General features: G+C 32.4%; 1 protein-coding gene and 1 pseudogene across 1 annotated transcript; one reads left to right on the top strand and one right to left on the bottom strand.

The window, feature by feature from the left end:
- Window positions 1-2,129: 2,129 nt before the first annotated feature.
- On the bottom strand, window positions 2,130-3,444 carry LOC114746864 (2-oxoglutarate-dependent dioxygenase DAO-like). The gene is made up of 3 exons (XM_028935148.1): window positions 3,104-3,444; window positions 2,706-3,030; window positions 2,130-2,399 (listed from the first exon to the last, which is right to left on the bottom strand). The coding sequence occupies exons 1-3, from the start codon at window positions 3,442-3,444 to the stop codon at window positions 2,130-2,132; spliced, it is 936 nt and encodes a 311-aa protein (XP_028790981.1).
- Window positions 3,445-9,695: 6,251 nt separating this feature from the next.
- Window positions 9,696-12,876, top strand: LOC114746863 (putative receptor-like protein kinase At3g47110; annotated as a pseudogene).
- The last annotated feature ends 2,710 nt before the right edge of the window (window positions 12,877-15,586 follow it).

The following is a 15,586-nucleotide window of genomic DNA, read 5'->3' as shown; positions in this document are numbered from 1 at the left end:
CTGTGGTCTGGTCTGAGGGCTGAAAGCCTAGAATACACTCATTAAACTTTACTGCTATGTTTAACGTAAATTCATAAATTGCTTCCATATATGCCTTCATATATGCTATGTTAGAAGGATAATTTTAAATAGAGTTGGTAATATGGATTAAACCTGTGAATCCAACCTGCCAATAATAGCGAGTTAATTAGGGTTGGTCAAAAACTAAGCTACCAGTAAATGAGCCTTTTTAACCCATACCGTCAAGCCTGCAACCTACCATGGGTTAGCCTGCCAACCCGCAGGCTAACTCACTTTTTTGTATTTTTTTAAATTTTTTAATTATTATAATTATATTATTATATATTATATCCTATCTTAAAAATTAAAAAAACCTATATAATTTATTTGGTGCTTTTAATCAAATATTTCAAAGAAAAACAAAAATTTTATTATTATTTTTGAATATTATATAAGAAAAAATATTAAAAGTAAAAATATATTTCAAAAAAAAATAAATAAGTGTTGGTAGGTTAGGGGTTAGTTGCCGCCTTCAAACAAGCCTTTTCAACCCAACCCGTCACAAGTTGAACCTGCCATGGCCCAACCCGTAACCCGTGAGTTGGCCCATTTTAAACACATATCAGTACGTACATATATACATTTGTGCATATAATATTAATAATCATATCTTCTCTATACCTCTCATGGTACATACAATTTTTTTCTTACAGTTTCTTATCATCTTCTAAATGTTTCTTTTAAAATTCAATATGATATTTACCACACACATATTGTCAAAACTAAATCTATTTTCATGTCAAAATATTGATGTTTTCGTTTACAATGTTTTTGTTCAATACTTTAACGTAGGTATTGTTTTTTCCGGTCAAAAATGTATTCATTTATTTTTTTTTTTTAAAAAGCCATTCACCTGTACTACACGCATCTACTAAAGAAACGAGAATAAAAATCCTTTTGAAAGAAAGATGATTTTATATTTTTCTGATGACTTATTGTGAGTCAATCATGACCATTCAATGAATTTAGATGGTATAGATTTAATTTTTTGCGAAAATACAAAAATAACCCTAAAATCTGTAAATCTATATTCAGGACACTAAAATGGCTTAATTACTATGAATTTCCTACGCACTAGTCTCAAATTAAATTTTACAGCAAAATCATCCTGACAAAGCAAAACAAAATAACAACGGGCGATTACAGCCTGTTTTACTGAGGACAATTAGGCTTACAAAAACTTTTTGGCGGACCTTATATATATTTCTTTCTCTTTTTACAATTTTTAGTGAAGATAAGGGATTTCGTTTGAAAAAACATGTAAATGATAGAATGATGAATATTTATCAACATAACACATGAGGATTGGTATATTATTTTGTTCTCTTTTTTTTTGGTCGCAAGTATATTATTTTGTTCTCATATGAATTATCTTAAACATTGTCAATCCACACATCTTAAAATTAGAAAGAAAAAAAATTATTATTTCAAGACGTGTGATCTCCAAATAATTTAAAATTTAAACAGTATGTCATTCCGAGATCACTCATCATCTTTCTCTAAATCAGTCATAAAGTTTCTTTACTATCAAAATCTGAATTGATTTAATTTTTCATGCATTGTAGAGCCATCTTTATTTATATATTGTACTTCATTGAACCATATACACACGCTTTTCATAGATTATGGATATTATAGCCGGAAGTCTATTTATTTCCTAGAAATTGTGGGTCTTTAGGTGAAAAACAGTATCGACTGTGGCTCGTAAGAACATGGATAAAAATAAAACATATAATAATTGCAAAGCAAGATTATTACATATTATTGAACTCTTATTTTTTAAATATGAAAAGAGATAAGAAGAAAGAAGTTGGCCTTATCCTATTTAGCACATAAGTCTAGTAAAAGGGGCCATCTTCACTCCTAGCTTATTATAAAGTACTTCACGCAACACTCTGAAAACACTAAGAAGGAACTTATATCACGAAGCTTATTAGTGCCTCCAGGCCTATCTACCAAAAACTAGCCATAGTTAAAATTTAACTACAACTTATTTCTAATGAATAGGCTCAGGAGATAGTATTTATTTATCTCTCTCCAATGTAACTCAATATCTCACCTAAAGCACATCATGCTGAAACAGTATTTGAAGGATGATCAACACGCAATAAGTCAAGTGCTTCACCAACTCTCATATTTTTGGACCAACGAGACTCAATGTAACGTTCGAAATTGAAAGGCATAAAGAGAGGCGGATGGTCAGTGTCCACAAACTCTTTTGCAACTTCAACATCCCTATGCCGTGGTGCATGCAAACTTGCCACTACTGAAATTCTTGTCCTTCCTTCCTTGCATAGCACGCGATGATGCACATTTGGAAACCTTCCATTGCTCCACACCTACAACATTCATTTCAAAAATAATAACAATAATTTTCCAATCAAATCTACTACATAGTGAAGCATGTCAAATCAATAAGATCAATCGGCTTTTCTAGTCGGATGTAATCCATTCTTATTGGTGGAAAATGTCACGGGTTTTCGATCTTACCTTTACCCTTTGTAAGTAAAGAGAAGCATGATGATTAAAAACTTAGAATCTAAACGATCGAATATTTACAAATATGAAGTGCCATACATAAAGAGAGAAAAGAGAAAGCCATTAAGATAAAGAGAAAAGTGATAAATGAAGAGAGATAGATTTACATGAGCAACATCTCCAAGATTAACAACAAAGGTTCCGGATAATGGAGGGACTGGAACAAAAGAGCCAGAAGGCAAGTGCAAGACTTCGAGGCCATCAATTAGGTCATCATCTTGAACAACTGTGAGAAACCCTGGATCAGTATGCTCATGTACTCCTGAGAGCCCTATAGTCTCAAGAGTGAAGCTATATTTGTTCATCTTAAAATTGCATCGCCAGTCTTGAAAATCCACGACTTCTGATAATCCCACAACACACTCCTTTATCTTTCTAGCTATATCTACTGCTAGTTCTTGAATTGCTTCCCCATATGCCTTTATTATTTTCCTGGATGCATTACATGACTTAGTCAACAATTATATTTCATTTTACGTGAAGTAATAATTATTTGTTTACTTACTTGTCATGAGGGGAGGCTTCCAATTGAAAGCAGAAAGAATCGATGTCAAGAGAGGATCCAAAGTCATGAAAACCCATATTTTCATAGAGTGGATTTATAGGAAGATACGTGTAGCCACTTCCCTTGGCAACATCGGCGTTGCGTTTCTTGATCTCTCTTGGACGATCATGCAAATATGTTGCCACCTTCTTCATCTCCCCCATTAAGTTCTTTGGTAAGCTATGGTTCATCACTCTAAAACATCCCCATTCATCACATGCCTCTCTTAGCTTCTTGTACTCTTCTTCATTTGGAAACTTTTGCATATCGATTATTGGGATGCTCAAGCTCATGTTCACCATTTCTTTATTTTTTCAAAGTAACTGAGGCAGAAGAGAAGAGTGATCTTGGTAATGACTTGTCTATGGTTGAGTCACTGGCATGTCTTATTTATAGTTGGATCCCTTTGCAATTTCCGATATTTCTTTCCCATATTTCAAATACTTTGTATGGTTCTTATAATAAGAATAATTCAGTGAATATCATCAACGATAATGATAATAGCTAATGCATTTAATGTTTGATTTCATGTTATCCCAAGATTTTTATAAAAGCAATGGATCTTCTATGCCTAAAGAAGCTAAGAAGGTTCACTTCCTTTTAGAATCATATTTCTTTCCCATATTTCAAATACCTTGTACGGTGCTCAAGAAGAATGATTCAGTGCTAATGTCAATAGTAGCTAACACATTCAATGTGTAATTTCATCTTATCCTATTCTAAAAGCAATGGATCTTCTTGCTTTTTTTTTTTTAATACCGGAAATGGATCTTCTTGCCTAGATAAGTCAAGAAGGTTCACTCCCTTCTGGAAGCCAAGTTGTCCCTACAAAAATTTTTGGCCAATCAAATTTTGTTTCTTAAGTTTTTTGTGTAAAAAAATTTTTTCGAAAGTTTTGTTTGCCAATACAAATATTTCTGCCATAGCTATTTATTTATTATTATTCAAAATATTTTTACATTATAAATGCATGCAAAAAATTAATTTTTTCTTAAAAATAATTTTTTCACATACTTTAAAAATACAAAAAATAAAAGTACATGGCCAAACAAACTTGTTTCTTAAGTTTTCTGTATAAAAATATGTCTTCTAATATAGTTTTTTTTTGTAAGGATTTTCTAATAAAGTTTTTTGCCAATATAAATATTTCAGCCATAATTATTTTTATTATTATTATTAAAAATGCTTTTTTTTAACAGACAAGAGATGGTATAGTTGGTAAATAGTCGACTCATAAACCACAAAAACGTCAGTTTGAATCCCATTGCCAATGTGAAGACCTTGTTGATGGGTAATTTATAAGTCCTCTTTAAGCCTCAAGACATGCCCCGGCCCTAATGAGTCTCTGGACTCAACTCACCTAAATTTTTGGTTACCCAAAAAATGCTTTTATATTATATATGTATATTTGAATCTTCAATAATTTTTTCACATTCATTAAAAACACATAATAATACATTGTGGCAATATATAAAAACGAAACAACCAATCTAACCGAGTTAATTTTACAGCTATGTCTGTATGTACTTTGTGATATTAATATATATCATCATATCGTTAATGGATTGAGCCGAGCGGAATAAAAATATCAGGAAATGAAATTATGTAATGTCTCTCATGCCTCTCGGGGTGCACAACGCAACTTGTAGTAATTTATGAGGAACTTAGAGAGAAAGAGATAGGAGGAGTGAAACAAGTATACGAGGTGCAGTAAAAATAAGATAGGACGATTTTTTTCTTATCTCTTTTCAAATCTCCAAAATAAGAGTAATAAAACGCAAACTTGTTTTATAATTTTGATGTTTTATTTTTATCAATCTTCCTAATTACCAACACAATACGTACAATTTTACATTGATAAAATAACTGGCATACATACTTCCCATAATACTCTATAGAAAAAAAGGTTCTCTAACATAAGATAAAACTATTTTTGGCTTACTTTACAAATACTTGACAAACAAATTTATTTAACATTTTGTTGGCGGTGACTTGGCCTTTCTTAAGAAGCCATCAACTTGCATATAGGAAGATTTTGTTGGCAAAACCCCTAAAATTATTCATTTCTTCTATTAAAAAGCTTAGTTAGCTGAAGACAATTGGGTCTAGTGCTATAAGGAGGTGATTAAAAAGGAAAAAAAAGAAGAACTTAATTAGTATATATAGCATTATTCAATCACACATACAATGCATTTGCTCTAAGTTGTTAATGATGACATTAACATACTAATTAATGTTATTGGGCACAGTACAAAGTATTTAAAATACAACAAGAACGACCATTTATCAACATTTCCAAATGAGTGTATAACCTCTTTGAAATGGTTAAACTATTAGTTGATGATTCATGCTTGCAATTCTTGATGTACTAGCAAGTTTGCACTTTTGAAAATATAATATTAGGCATTAGCCATAGACAATTTCAAATGTTTCGGCCACATTAAGATCTGAATAAATTTAATCTTTCATACATTGTAAAGCTACATTCATTCATATTATACAGTTCAGTTAACCATGCATGTTTTTCGTGGATTATGAATATTACTATGACCAACAATATACACTGCTTTAGCCTCAGTTTTTCATACTTCTCATATTGTGGTTTAAGTCCTTGCTTTTTAATTTTAAAGATGCAAAAAATAAAGTTGAGTCTTAAGTCATTATTACTGCTAATACTATTATGCCAATTAATACTTAAATGACATTTTAAAATTTTGGACAAAAACTACATTAATTTTTTGTTCAACTCTATTGTATCCACTGTATTGCTTTGTGCAACATATTTCTCCGGTCCTTAATAAAAAAACCTATTTAACTATTTTTATTAAATTAAGAAAGTTAGTTAAGTTAGATGATGATGATAGTAATAAATATAGTTTTTTTCCCCCAAAAATACCTTCAGCTATAACTATTTTTAAAACCTGACATTTCACCAAAAAAAAAAAAAAAGGCTCTAGTTAACTCGCTTCCCACGTCAACACTAGTTTCAGTCTTTCCTGGCTCACACACCGTCTGGCGTCGCTTAAAAAAACAATAAGCTTCATATGCATAGGAACACCGTTATAGCTTTGATCAAATGAAATCCACCATCTTATAGTTATCTTTTCTTTTGGGATTTACAAATTCACAAAGCTTACATAATTATCTTTTATATGTTGTCATGCTAGTTTATAATTTTTTTTTTCAAAAAATGAAATTTTTTTATGGACTGAAAACGATTTTTTTGGGCCATCATGAGATTTTTTTTGGTTTTTTTTTTCTCAGAGATGATTTTTTTTAAGTGACTTTTTGATTGGGTAAAATATGAGTAGAAGGTTGTTTTTCTAACCACGAAAGACATAGACAATAAGATTAATATTTTATTAAGCTGTTCTTTGAGGTAAAAAAATCCAATCACTTTGAATGGATATTTGCATTAAAATATTTTTAAAAATTTTTTTAAATTATTTTACTAAAAACATTAAACAGTGAAATTGATGTATGTGTGGAATTAATAAGTAGGGAGTATTACTCACTTTATAAAATATATAGGTGTATTATTAGATTATTATTACTGTATTTAATTATTTTTTAAAAAATCATAATAGGGGTAATTTAAAAAAATTGATAAATATCAGAAATATGTCCTATATTGAAGACTAAGATCAACCTTCTAAATAGGTCCTATATTAAAGACTAGAGGAGTGCCTAACTATATCATTCCTTTTTCTTCCTTTTCACATTTCCGTTGTCAACTTTGTTTTCGCTGTTCGTTTGTTTGTGATGATGATTTTAGGGTTACACGTCAATTCTTTTGACTATTCATCAGTTTAAGAATAATCAAAGGAAAGAAATTTGGGATGCTCAGATCAATTGTTAGAGGTAGAAGTGGAAGACCAAACAAGAGTTTTAGGATCAAAAGCACAATTCACACCATTTTCTTTCAGTTTGCCATAAAATAAAGCTCCTCAATATTTAGGTTAATTATTGAACGATTCCAATAAATTTGTAAAACATTTACACTCTTCGTATCTTCATTTCTCCTGCAAAATTTAAGGCATTGGTATTATTCGTTGTGACTTAAAGCGCAGCAATGTCCTTGATGATGATATGATAGATTGGGCGAGTGATTTGAAGTTAGCAGTAAGACTACTAGCCACTGTTAATGGCAGTTCTCAAGAACCAACAAGCACATTTAGAATAGAAGTGAAGATTGTACTCCTCTAAGTACAATTTAATTTATTATTATTATGGCTTCAAGCTGCTCCTTTAAATTTCATTTCTTTTGTGAAATATTACTCTTTTTTATTTTGTTAGTTTCAAGACAATGAGTTTCTAAAGTAACATATTTCTGAACAAGATTGGAGAGTACCCCAGCAGGAACGGAGCCAGCTTCTAAACCAAAGAGGGCATAACATAGTAGATAATGGATTATGGACAAGTATATAATATAACTACATAATGTTTTAAAAATGAAAAAGAGGTGAAAATTAAGTTAAACCACATATATATAAGATATAAAATTCAAAAAATTACGCTTTACATATTTAAGATAATTTCAATTAATATTACATGCAAGTGAGATAATACAAAATAAATCTATGTATAAAGATGTAAATATTCAATTTTCATATTAATTAATTAATTGATGTTCTAAATCTTATTCATTGTATATATGAGATCATATTTTTTTTATTATGAGTTGTCTTTTATATAAAATTAAACCACTATTTAACCTTGTGTAAAGTGAAGAAAGTGAAAATGCAATTTTGCCTAAAGAATTAGTATCAATTCTTGAGGTTTTGAATTTTCACTGTGATTTCTATACGATAATAATGCTGCGTATTTTCTATTCTGAAAGACCAAAGCATATCATTAAGCTTATGATACGTTTTACAACACAGGCATATATGCTTACACACTTTTTACAGTCTCATTTTCCTTAATCTCATGCAGTTTAAAAATGTTACACATGTGCATTCCTACATTTTCTATCATCCAGTATTTTCGTATAATATGTGTGTGGAGTTAGTTCAATTAATAAGGAATCAGCTTGTAACTACAAAGTCGTATGCTCAAATCCCACTCTTGATGTAAAGACCTTATTGGTAGGCGATCTATAAGTATCTATGTAAAGCTTATTTGGGACTAGAAATATGTCTTGACCCTGATAAATCTTTGAGACTCAACTCACTTATAGTTTTTTGTTATCAAAAAAAGAGGAGTCTACCTATTTCCCCATGTCAATCTAGAATCTCTGGTCAAGGTGGAAATTGAACGTCTTGGACGGGGACTCAAAATCAAAAAAACAGTCTCAAGAATATAATTCTTCCGTTTCCATGCATATGAGCAAAAGGCAACTGCACTTTTTGGGTCCTCTTTTATAAGCATACATGTTCAAACACATATTTCCTAATTTGCCCTCATTTATGAATGCAAGACAAAAATCAAACAATAAGGTCCGGGGCATTTTAGCAAGAAAAAGTAATATAAGATGCATTAATTTACTTTTCTAATAAGTGTGAAATGGTTGACTTTTATATATATGAACACAGAGGGACTGTGCGTGAGAGAGAGAGAGAGAGAGAGAGATTAAATTGCAATAGTCAAAGTTGTTCCATTAAATCAAAGAAAACGCAATGCAAGTTGCTGAAAGTTGGAATTCATGAACTTGTTGCATAACGTATAAGACTGACTATAATTTCTATTAGTGTATCAAACTTTGTTTGAGTTGGTGAACTCAAATTAGTTTGGATGGAGTTTCTAACACGTTTGAAAAATCTTTACATGTCAACTTCAATAGGGTTGGAAAAGTCAATCATAATTTCTATGCGCCATCTCAAATGTATATTTTTCTCCAAAACTGGGTTTATGTACCGGGAATTATTAATTAGGATCACGCCCACACATATATGTTCTGGACATCATATGATAATTGTGTGTGTGTGTGTGTGTGTGTTTTCCTGGACATTATAGATTGGTAGAGTGCGTAGGAGCAAAAATACTGCATTTTGACATGACAATAGAATAGTTGTTTGATGTTGAAAATTTAATTAAGATAAGTAGCATGACTTGTTTCTTGCGTGTCAAGGCTATATATAGTTGGAAAAAACATTATGAGTACATAGTTTAGTAATATTTATCATTATAATTGGAAAATTTGTAAAATTTCAAGAGTACTATATTTGAAGATAAGTCGACTATTTATTAAAGTCAAACAATATTTTAAAGGAAACTATTTTTTTTAATTATTCTTTAAACCTAAGTTACATAAAATGAACTTATCCCATACGTTATATACTGTTCCCACTTGACCTTTGATTTTTATTGTTTACTTCATATATATGCCTTGAGAAGGATCCAGGCACACATATAGCATACATCACTGTGCAAGAATTTCTTGGTCTGCATGCGGACTACTTTTACGTAAATCAACAAATGAAGTCAAACTCAAAATGGGAAAACTTGGGCTAATTAAGAACAAACGTAACTAAAGCTCCTATATATTAAAGCACCACCATTTCAATATATGAATCCACAAAACAATATTCAAGCTATTTTTCAGCATAACCATATGGCTTTTGCCTCCGTTTCATTTCCATTTCTTTCAAAATACTATTTTCAAGGATTAATCCTTATGATCTTCTGCACAAATTTGGTTTGCCTCTATCAGTGTGTTGTTAGAGCTGCATCAAACGAGACAGATTATCTGGTATTGCTCAAGTTTAAAGAATCAATAACAGATGATCCTAAACAAATCTTGAGCTCTTGGAATAGTTCGAGCCACTTTTGCAACTGGACTGGGATCACTTGCAGCCACAAGCATCATGAGCGAGTCACCGAGTTGAATCTGGAAGGCTATCATCTCGGCAGGGTCATATCGCCTCACGTTGGGAATCTCTCTTTCTTGAGAAGGCTCTCCCTCATAGACAACAGTTTCCATGGAGAAATCCCACCAGAGTTGGGACGTTTGTTCAGGCTAAACACACTCTTGCTCTCAAACAACTCGTTGACAGGAGAAATTGCATTGAACTTGACAAGTTGCACTGAGTTGCGGGTCTTGCATTTGTCGGGGAATAGCCTAAGTGGAAAAATACCATATCAGCTGGGAGAGTTTCAGAAGCTTGAAAGGTTGCAGCTCTCTTTCAACAATTTAACTGGAGAAATCCCATTGTCTATATGGAATCTTACTTCCCTCACCCGTCTTGGACTAGGCCAAAATAACTTTCAGGGAAGCATACGGGAAGAGATAGGCCACTTGAAGAACTTGACATTTTTTGCAGCACTAGAGAATAGTTTGTCAGGTGCTCTTCCTTCTTCACTTTACAATCTCTCTTCTCTCACTGTGATATTAGTAGGAAAAAACCAGTTGTCCATGACTCGGCTTCCGGATAACATGTTCTCCACCCTCCCAAATCTACAATATTTTGCATTAGGTTTGAATCAAATTTCTGGTCCAATACCAACTTCCATCACAAATGCATCTTCCCTCAAAGTTTTTAATATTCCTTCAAACCATTTTCTTGGTGAAGTTCCCAATCTGGGAGGGCTAAAAGATCTACAGAATCTAAATTTAGAATTTAACAATATTGGGAGCACCTCAAATAGTGACCTTGATTTCATGACATCCTTGACAAATTGTAGCAAACTTGAAACATTAAGTTTGACCTCCAACAAATTTGGAGGCATGTTACCCAATTCCATAGGAAATTTGTCTGCCCAACTCACTCTACTGTACTTCGGCAGTAATCAGATATATGGTACTATTCCTAATACTTTAGGAAAGCACACAAGTTTAACTGCCTTGGGTCTCGAAGACAATAAATTCTCAGGTACCATTCCAACTACTTTTGGGAATTTACGTGAGATGAGAAGATTACTTCTAGAGGAAAACCAACTCTCGGGAAAGATGCCGGCTTCCTTAGGAAACCTTAGTAAAGTGATTGAACTAACAGTTTCTGAGAACAAGCTTGAAGGAAAAATTCCTACCACAATTGGAAACATGAAAAGTTTGATAATTTTAGACCTTTCCAAAAACAATTTCAGTGGAGCTATACCCGTGCAGATTTTTGGTCTTTCCTCCTTGTCCATTTTCTTAAACTTATCTCATAACTCATTGAATGGATCTTTGCCTATTGAGGTAGGAAAGTAAAAACCTTGGCGCTTTGGATGTCTCTGAAAATAATCTCTCAGGAGAGATTCCTTCCACCATAGGGGAGTGCACAAGCATGGAATACCTTAACTTACAAAAGAATTCCTTCAATGGGCCCATGCCTCCTTCACTAGCTTTGATGAAAGGTCTTACACAATTGGATATATCTCAAAACAACCTATCTGGATCAATACTAGTCGGGCTACAGAACATTTCTTTTCTTCAATACTTAAATGTCTCTTTCAATATGTTTGATGGTGAGGTGCCAACAGAAGGGGTTTTCAGCAATGCAAATGAAATATCAGTTATTGGGAATATCAATCTTTGTGGGGGTATTTCTGAGCTGCACTTACCACCATGCCCCAAGAAAGTTGATACGCAAAGAAAACACAATTTGAAGCTCATGTTTATCGTGATTTCTGTGGTGTTTTCTCTTTTACTGATATTTTTATTTGCTTTCTGTTGGAGGCGTGAAAGAAACAGGAAATCATCTGCAGGTTTACTTGTAATTGAACAATTTCCCAAGGTGTCATATCAGAATCTACACACTGCAACTGAAGCTTTCTCTACCAACAACTTCATTGGATCTGGGAGTTTCGGCTCAGTATATAAAGGAAGGCTAGAATCAGAAGATAAAATTGTTGCAATAAAGGTACTAAACCTTCAAAAGAAGGGGGCTCAAAAGAGTTTCATTTCAGAATGTAATGCACTGAAAAACATAAGACATCGAAATTTGGTAAAAATTTTGACATGTTGCTCTAGCATTGATTACAAGGGACAAGAATTTAAGGCATTGGTGTTTGAGTATATGTCAAACGGAAGCCTTGAAAGATGGCTGCATCCTAATCAAGAAAGTGCATATCAGTCAGCATTGGATGTTTGTCAGAGATTTAATGTTGTATATGATGTTGCCTCTGCACTGCATTATCTTCATTATGAAAATGAGGAACCAGTAGTCCATTGTGACTTAAAGCCCAGCAATGTCCTTCTTGATGATAATACGGTAGCTCACGTGAGTGATTTTGGGTTAGCAAGACTACTTGCCACTGTTGGTGGCAGTTCTCAAAAGCGAACAAGCACGTCTGGAGTAAAAGGAACGATTGGCTATGCTCCTCCAGGTAACTTATTATTATTTTGGCTCAAAGCATAGTAAATTCCATTTCTTTTATGAAATCTTTTTCTTTATTTTATTTTGTTAGTTTCAAGATAATGATTTTTTAAACATCCATCATTATCTAATGTATTTCAGAATATGGAATGAGTTCTGAGGTATCCACTCAAGGCGATGTATATTCTTTCGGCATCCTGATTTTGGAAATGTTAACCCTTAAAAGACCAACAAATCAGATGTTTGAAGGTGGCCACAATCTTCATAACTACGTCAAAGCTGCATTTCTAAACAATCTTTTGGAGATTGTGGACACAGCTCTTGTACCCCAGCAAGTATGGCAGACAACAATAGCAACTAGAGGAGAAATCAGGATGGAGGTGACTCGTGCACTCCAACTATGAGAAGACTCTAATTTCACTATTTGAAATTGGACTTGCTTGTTCAGTAGAATCTCCTAAAGAAAGGATGAACATGATGGGTGTACTGAGGAAGCTAAATCAAATTAAAAATGTTGAGTCGTGGGGAAACAAGTTGTCAGACTTGAAGACAACAAAGAATAAGCTGGAAATAATGGCAGTTCAGATATGCTATAATTATAAACCCCAATAAAATTCCTTAATTCTCATGAATTGTATTTCAATGTCAGATCTTCTCCAGGACTCTTCTTTTGTGAACAAAGAAAAGTCAATCAATACGCTAGAATACATTGTTACTTTGGTATGTGAATCAGCTGCTCCTTCGATATCTATATTGCTGTGAATTTTAATCTTATAAATGTTTTTCTTGAGGCAGTACGCGGTACTCAACAAATTGCAATTTGTATTAGAGAAACAAACAGATTGTAATATTTTCCCATGGGTACAAATAAGCCTAACTTGTTATTTAAAAGAAAACATGGAGAAGAAAAAGATTGCGTGGTTTAATTGGCCTGGGAAATAGAAAAATTTAACTCGTTTTTTTAATTTCGGAGAAAGACATACAGGAACTGCATGTATATATGATTTAATTGATTAAAGAAAGTGTGATCAAAGTCTGCTATTCCTTAGAAAATCAAATTGGATGAAAAAGGTTAAACTTTAAGCAGGCAAGAATTTGAACATGAAATAAATGTAGACGTGGGTGGGTCTCTCTGGTCCCGCTCTGTTTTTGGGCGCCCCTGTTTTGCGCCTTGCGATTACCAAAATCCATGCGGTTTCACAACTATCTCTGAAAGGGGCAATTTGAATAGGATTGTTTAGGATTTTGAAGATTAGGTTTGGGCTTTGGATATTGTGTCCTCAATGGTAATTGAACTCTAATCTGTTTGGCACGAAAGGAATGGAGAGCGAAAAAAATTTAGCAAGTTCAATTTAGAAAATTAAAGATGTGAGATTAAAAGTTTTAACCAATTTTTTTATTCTTTTATTTTATATCTACTCTTTATTAAAATTTTACAACCTCACTTCTTTAATTTTCTAAACCAAACTCACTAAAATTTCTTTTCCTGCTCTCCTTTTCTTATACCAAACATAGGGTTAGAGTAGTCCCCAGCAGCATAGTATCAGCCTCTGTTTTTCACACTTCTCTGTTCTACTTTCTTTTTTTTTTTTGGTAAAGTCCCTGTTCTATTTTCTGTCTGTTACTTTGGGCCATCTTGATGGAATTAGATTTAGCCATTTTTTAGCATTTTTGTACGCAACATGGTGGCAATTTTTCTCATTAACTTCTTTATTTAATTAACTTATATAAGGAAATAATAAGCCAATTTACTCCATCTCATATTATTTATACGAACCTTTTTAGAAGATTTGCTATGATACTTTAAATAAGATTTTTCTTTTACTGCATCAAGAAGCTAGATGCACCTTTACCTAAAAAATAATGAATGAACTTTTACTTCATGGTGCCTAAATAAATTGTGCGCATTTGTCAAAACAAATAAATAAATTGTGTGCATGTACCTTTGAATTCAATTAAAGTATATTTAATCAACGTCAAAATGTGTATTCTAAAAAGAAGATAATAAACAGCATAAGAATCAGAACCTTGTTAAATTATGCTAGTATTAGCAACATAATATGCGCAATTCAAGGGATTTCTCCAAACCTCTAATTTAAATCAGTCCAGATTTTTTTAATTAAATTATGCTAATTATCAACTTCAATGATTTGGACTGTTCATACTAGCGTTGAACAATTTAGAATAAGATGAGCTGTATGTGTGCAGCCGTGGGCATTATAAAATCCTAAGTCAATATTTGACTTTCTTGAAAGACAAAAATAGCTTTTTGGTCTAAACAAAACACATACTGCTGAGTTTGAGCACTTAATTAATTAGAATGTCCTTATCCCAGTCCTTATTGTTTATGTTTCTAATCAACTATATGCCAGCTTATCACATACGTCATTGTTTTAGATGTTTTTCAATATGAAAAGTTTTACATCGAATTGGACTTAATAATAGTATGTGTGTGTATAACAATCTCTATTGTTCACTCATCTTTTGGTTTCACTCCCTATTCCTAGCAAGTGGAAAAAAAAAATGCTGCCAATTCTTTGTATGAATGCACTCAATTCTTTGTTCCCCTTAGATGATGTGGGAAAAATGTGTGGATATATCGCCATACTCTGATATATGCCGGCCAAAAGAAAAACAAAGGATTCCAACATACACACACGCAAAACACAATTATGGTAATCCTCCAGTGCTAAATATAAGTCTTATATTTATGACTGGAAGAGTACTAAATATGTAAAAGCATTCACATTTTTTTATTTAATACAATTTAAACATACAATGGTATCCAACTATGTGAACACTGGGTTCAAAGTAGAAACCTCATTCAAAAATGACAAGCAGTATTGTTATTGGAACAACTAATCATTAGCTGTACATAAAAGCATTTACATATACTAAAGACATATTTTTTCTTATATTTTTCCTTATTTTAAAGAACATTTTCATAACTCAAATAATCTCAAGCTTTTTTAAAAAATAATAATAATAAAGGGTCACACGATCAAAGCCGTGCAGAATATAACAAGATTAAGTCATATCAAAGCTTAAAATTAAAATTCGCTACACCCAAATTTTTGTCTTTTGATATCTAACAAGTTACTTAAACTTGATGGGGACGCCGGACTTCACATTTGTTAACTTCTTTGAACGTACATATAATTGAAAATTAATTATGATTTAAATCAGGCAAAAGAGAAAGTCTTAT

This window comes from Neltuma alba, unplaced genomic scaffold (genome assembly GCF_004799145.2).
Source record: "Neltuma alba isolate B1F8T4 unplaced genomic scaffold, ASM479914v2 tig00005120_pilon, whole genome shotgun sequence".
NCBI lineage: Eukaryota > Viridiplantae > Streptophyta > Magnoliopsida > Fabales > Fabaceae > Neltuma > Neltuma alba.
The sequence above is the reverse complement of the archived record's forward strand: the minus strand, read 5'-3'. Positions and strand labels throughout refer to the sequence as shown.

Bases quoted from the DNA above. Each gene is read 5' to 3' on its own strand.
- LOC114746864 (XM_028935148.1), bottom strand. From the start codon at position 3,444: ATGGTGAACATGAGCTTGAGCATCCCAATAATCGATATGCAAAAGTTT. The intron at 3,031-3,103 runs GTAAGTAAACAA...TAATGCATCCAG, and splicing joins GAAGCCTCCCCTCATGACAA to GAAAATAATAAAGGCATATG. The intron at 2,400-2,705 runs GTAAATCTATCT...TGAATGTTGTAG, and splicing joins ATCTTGGAGATGTTGCTCAT to GTGTGGAGCAATGGAAGGTT.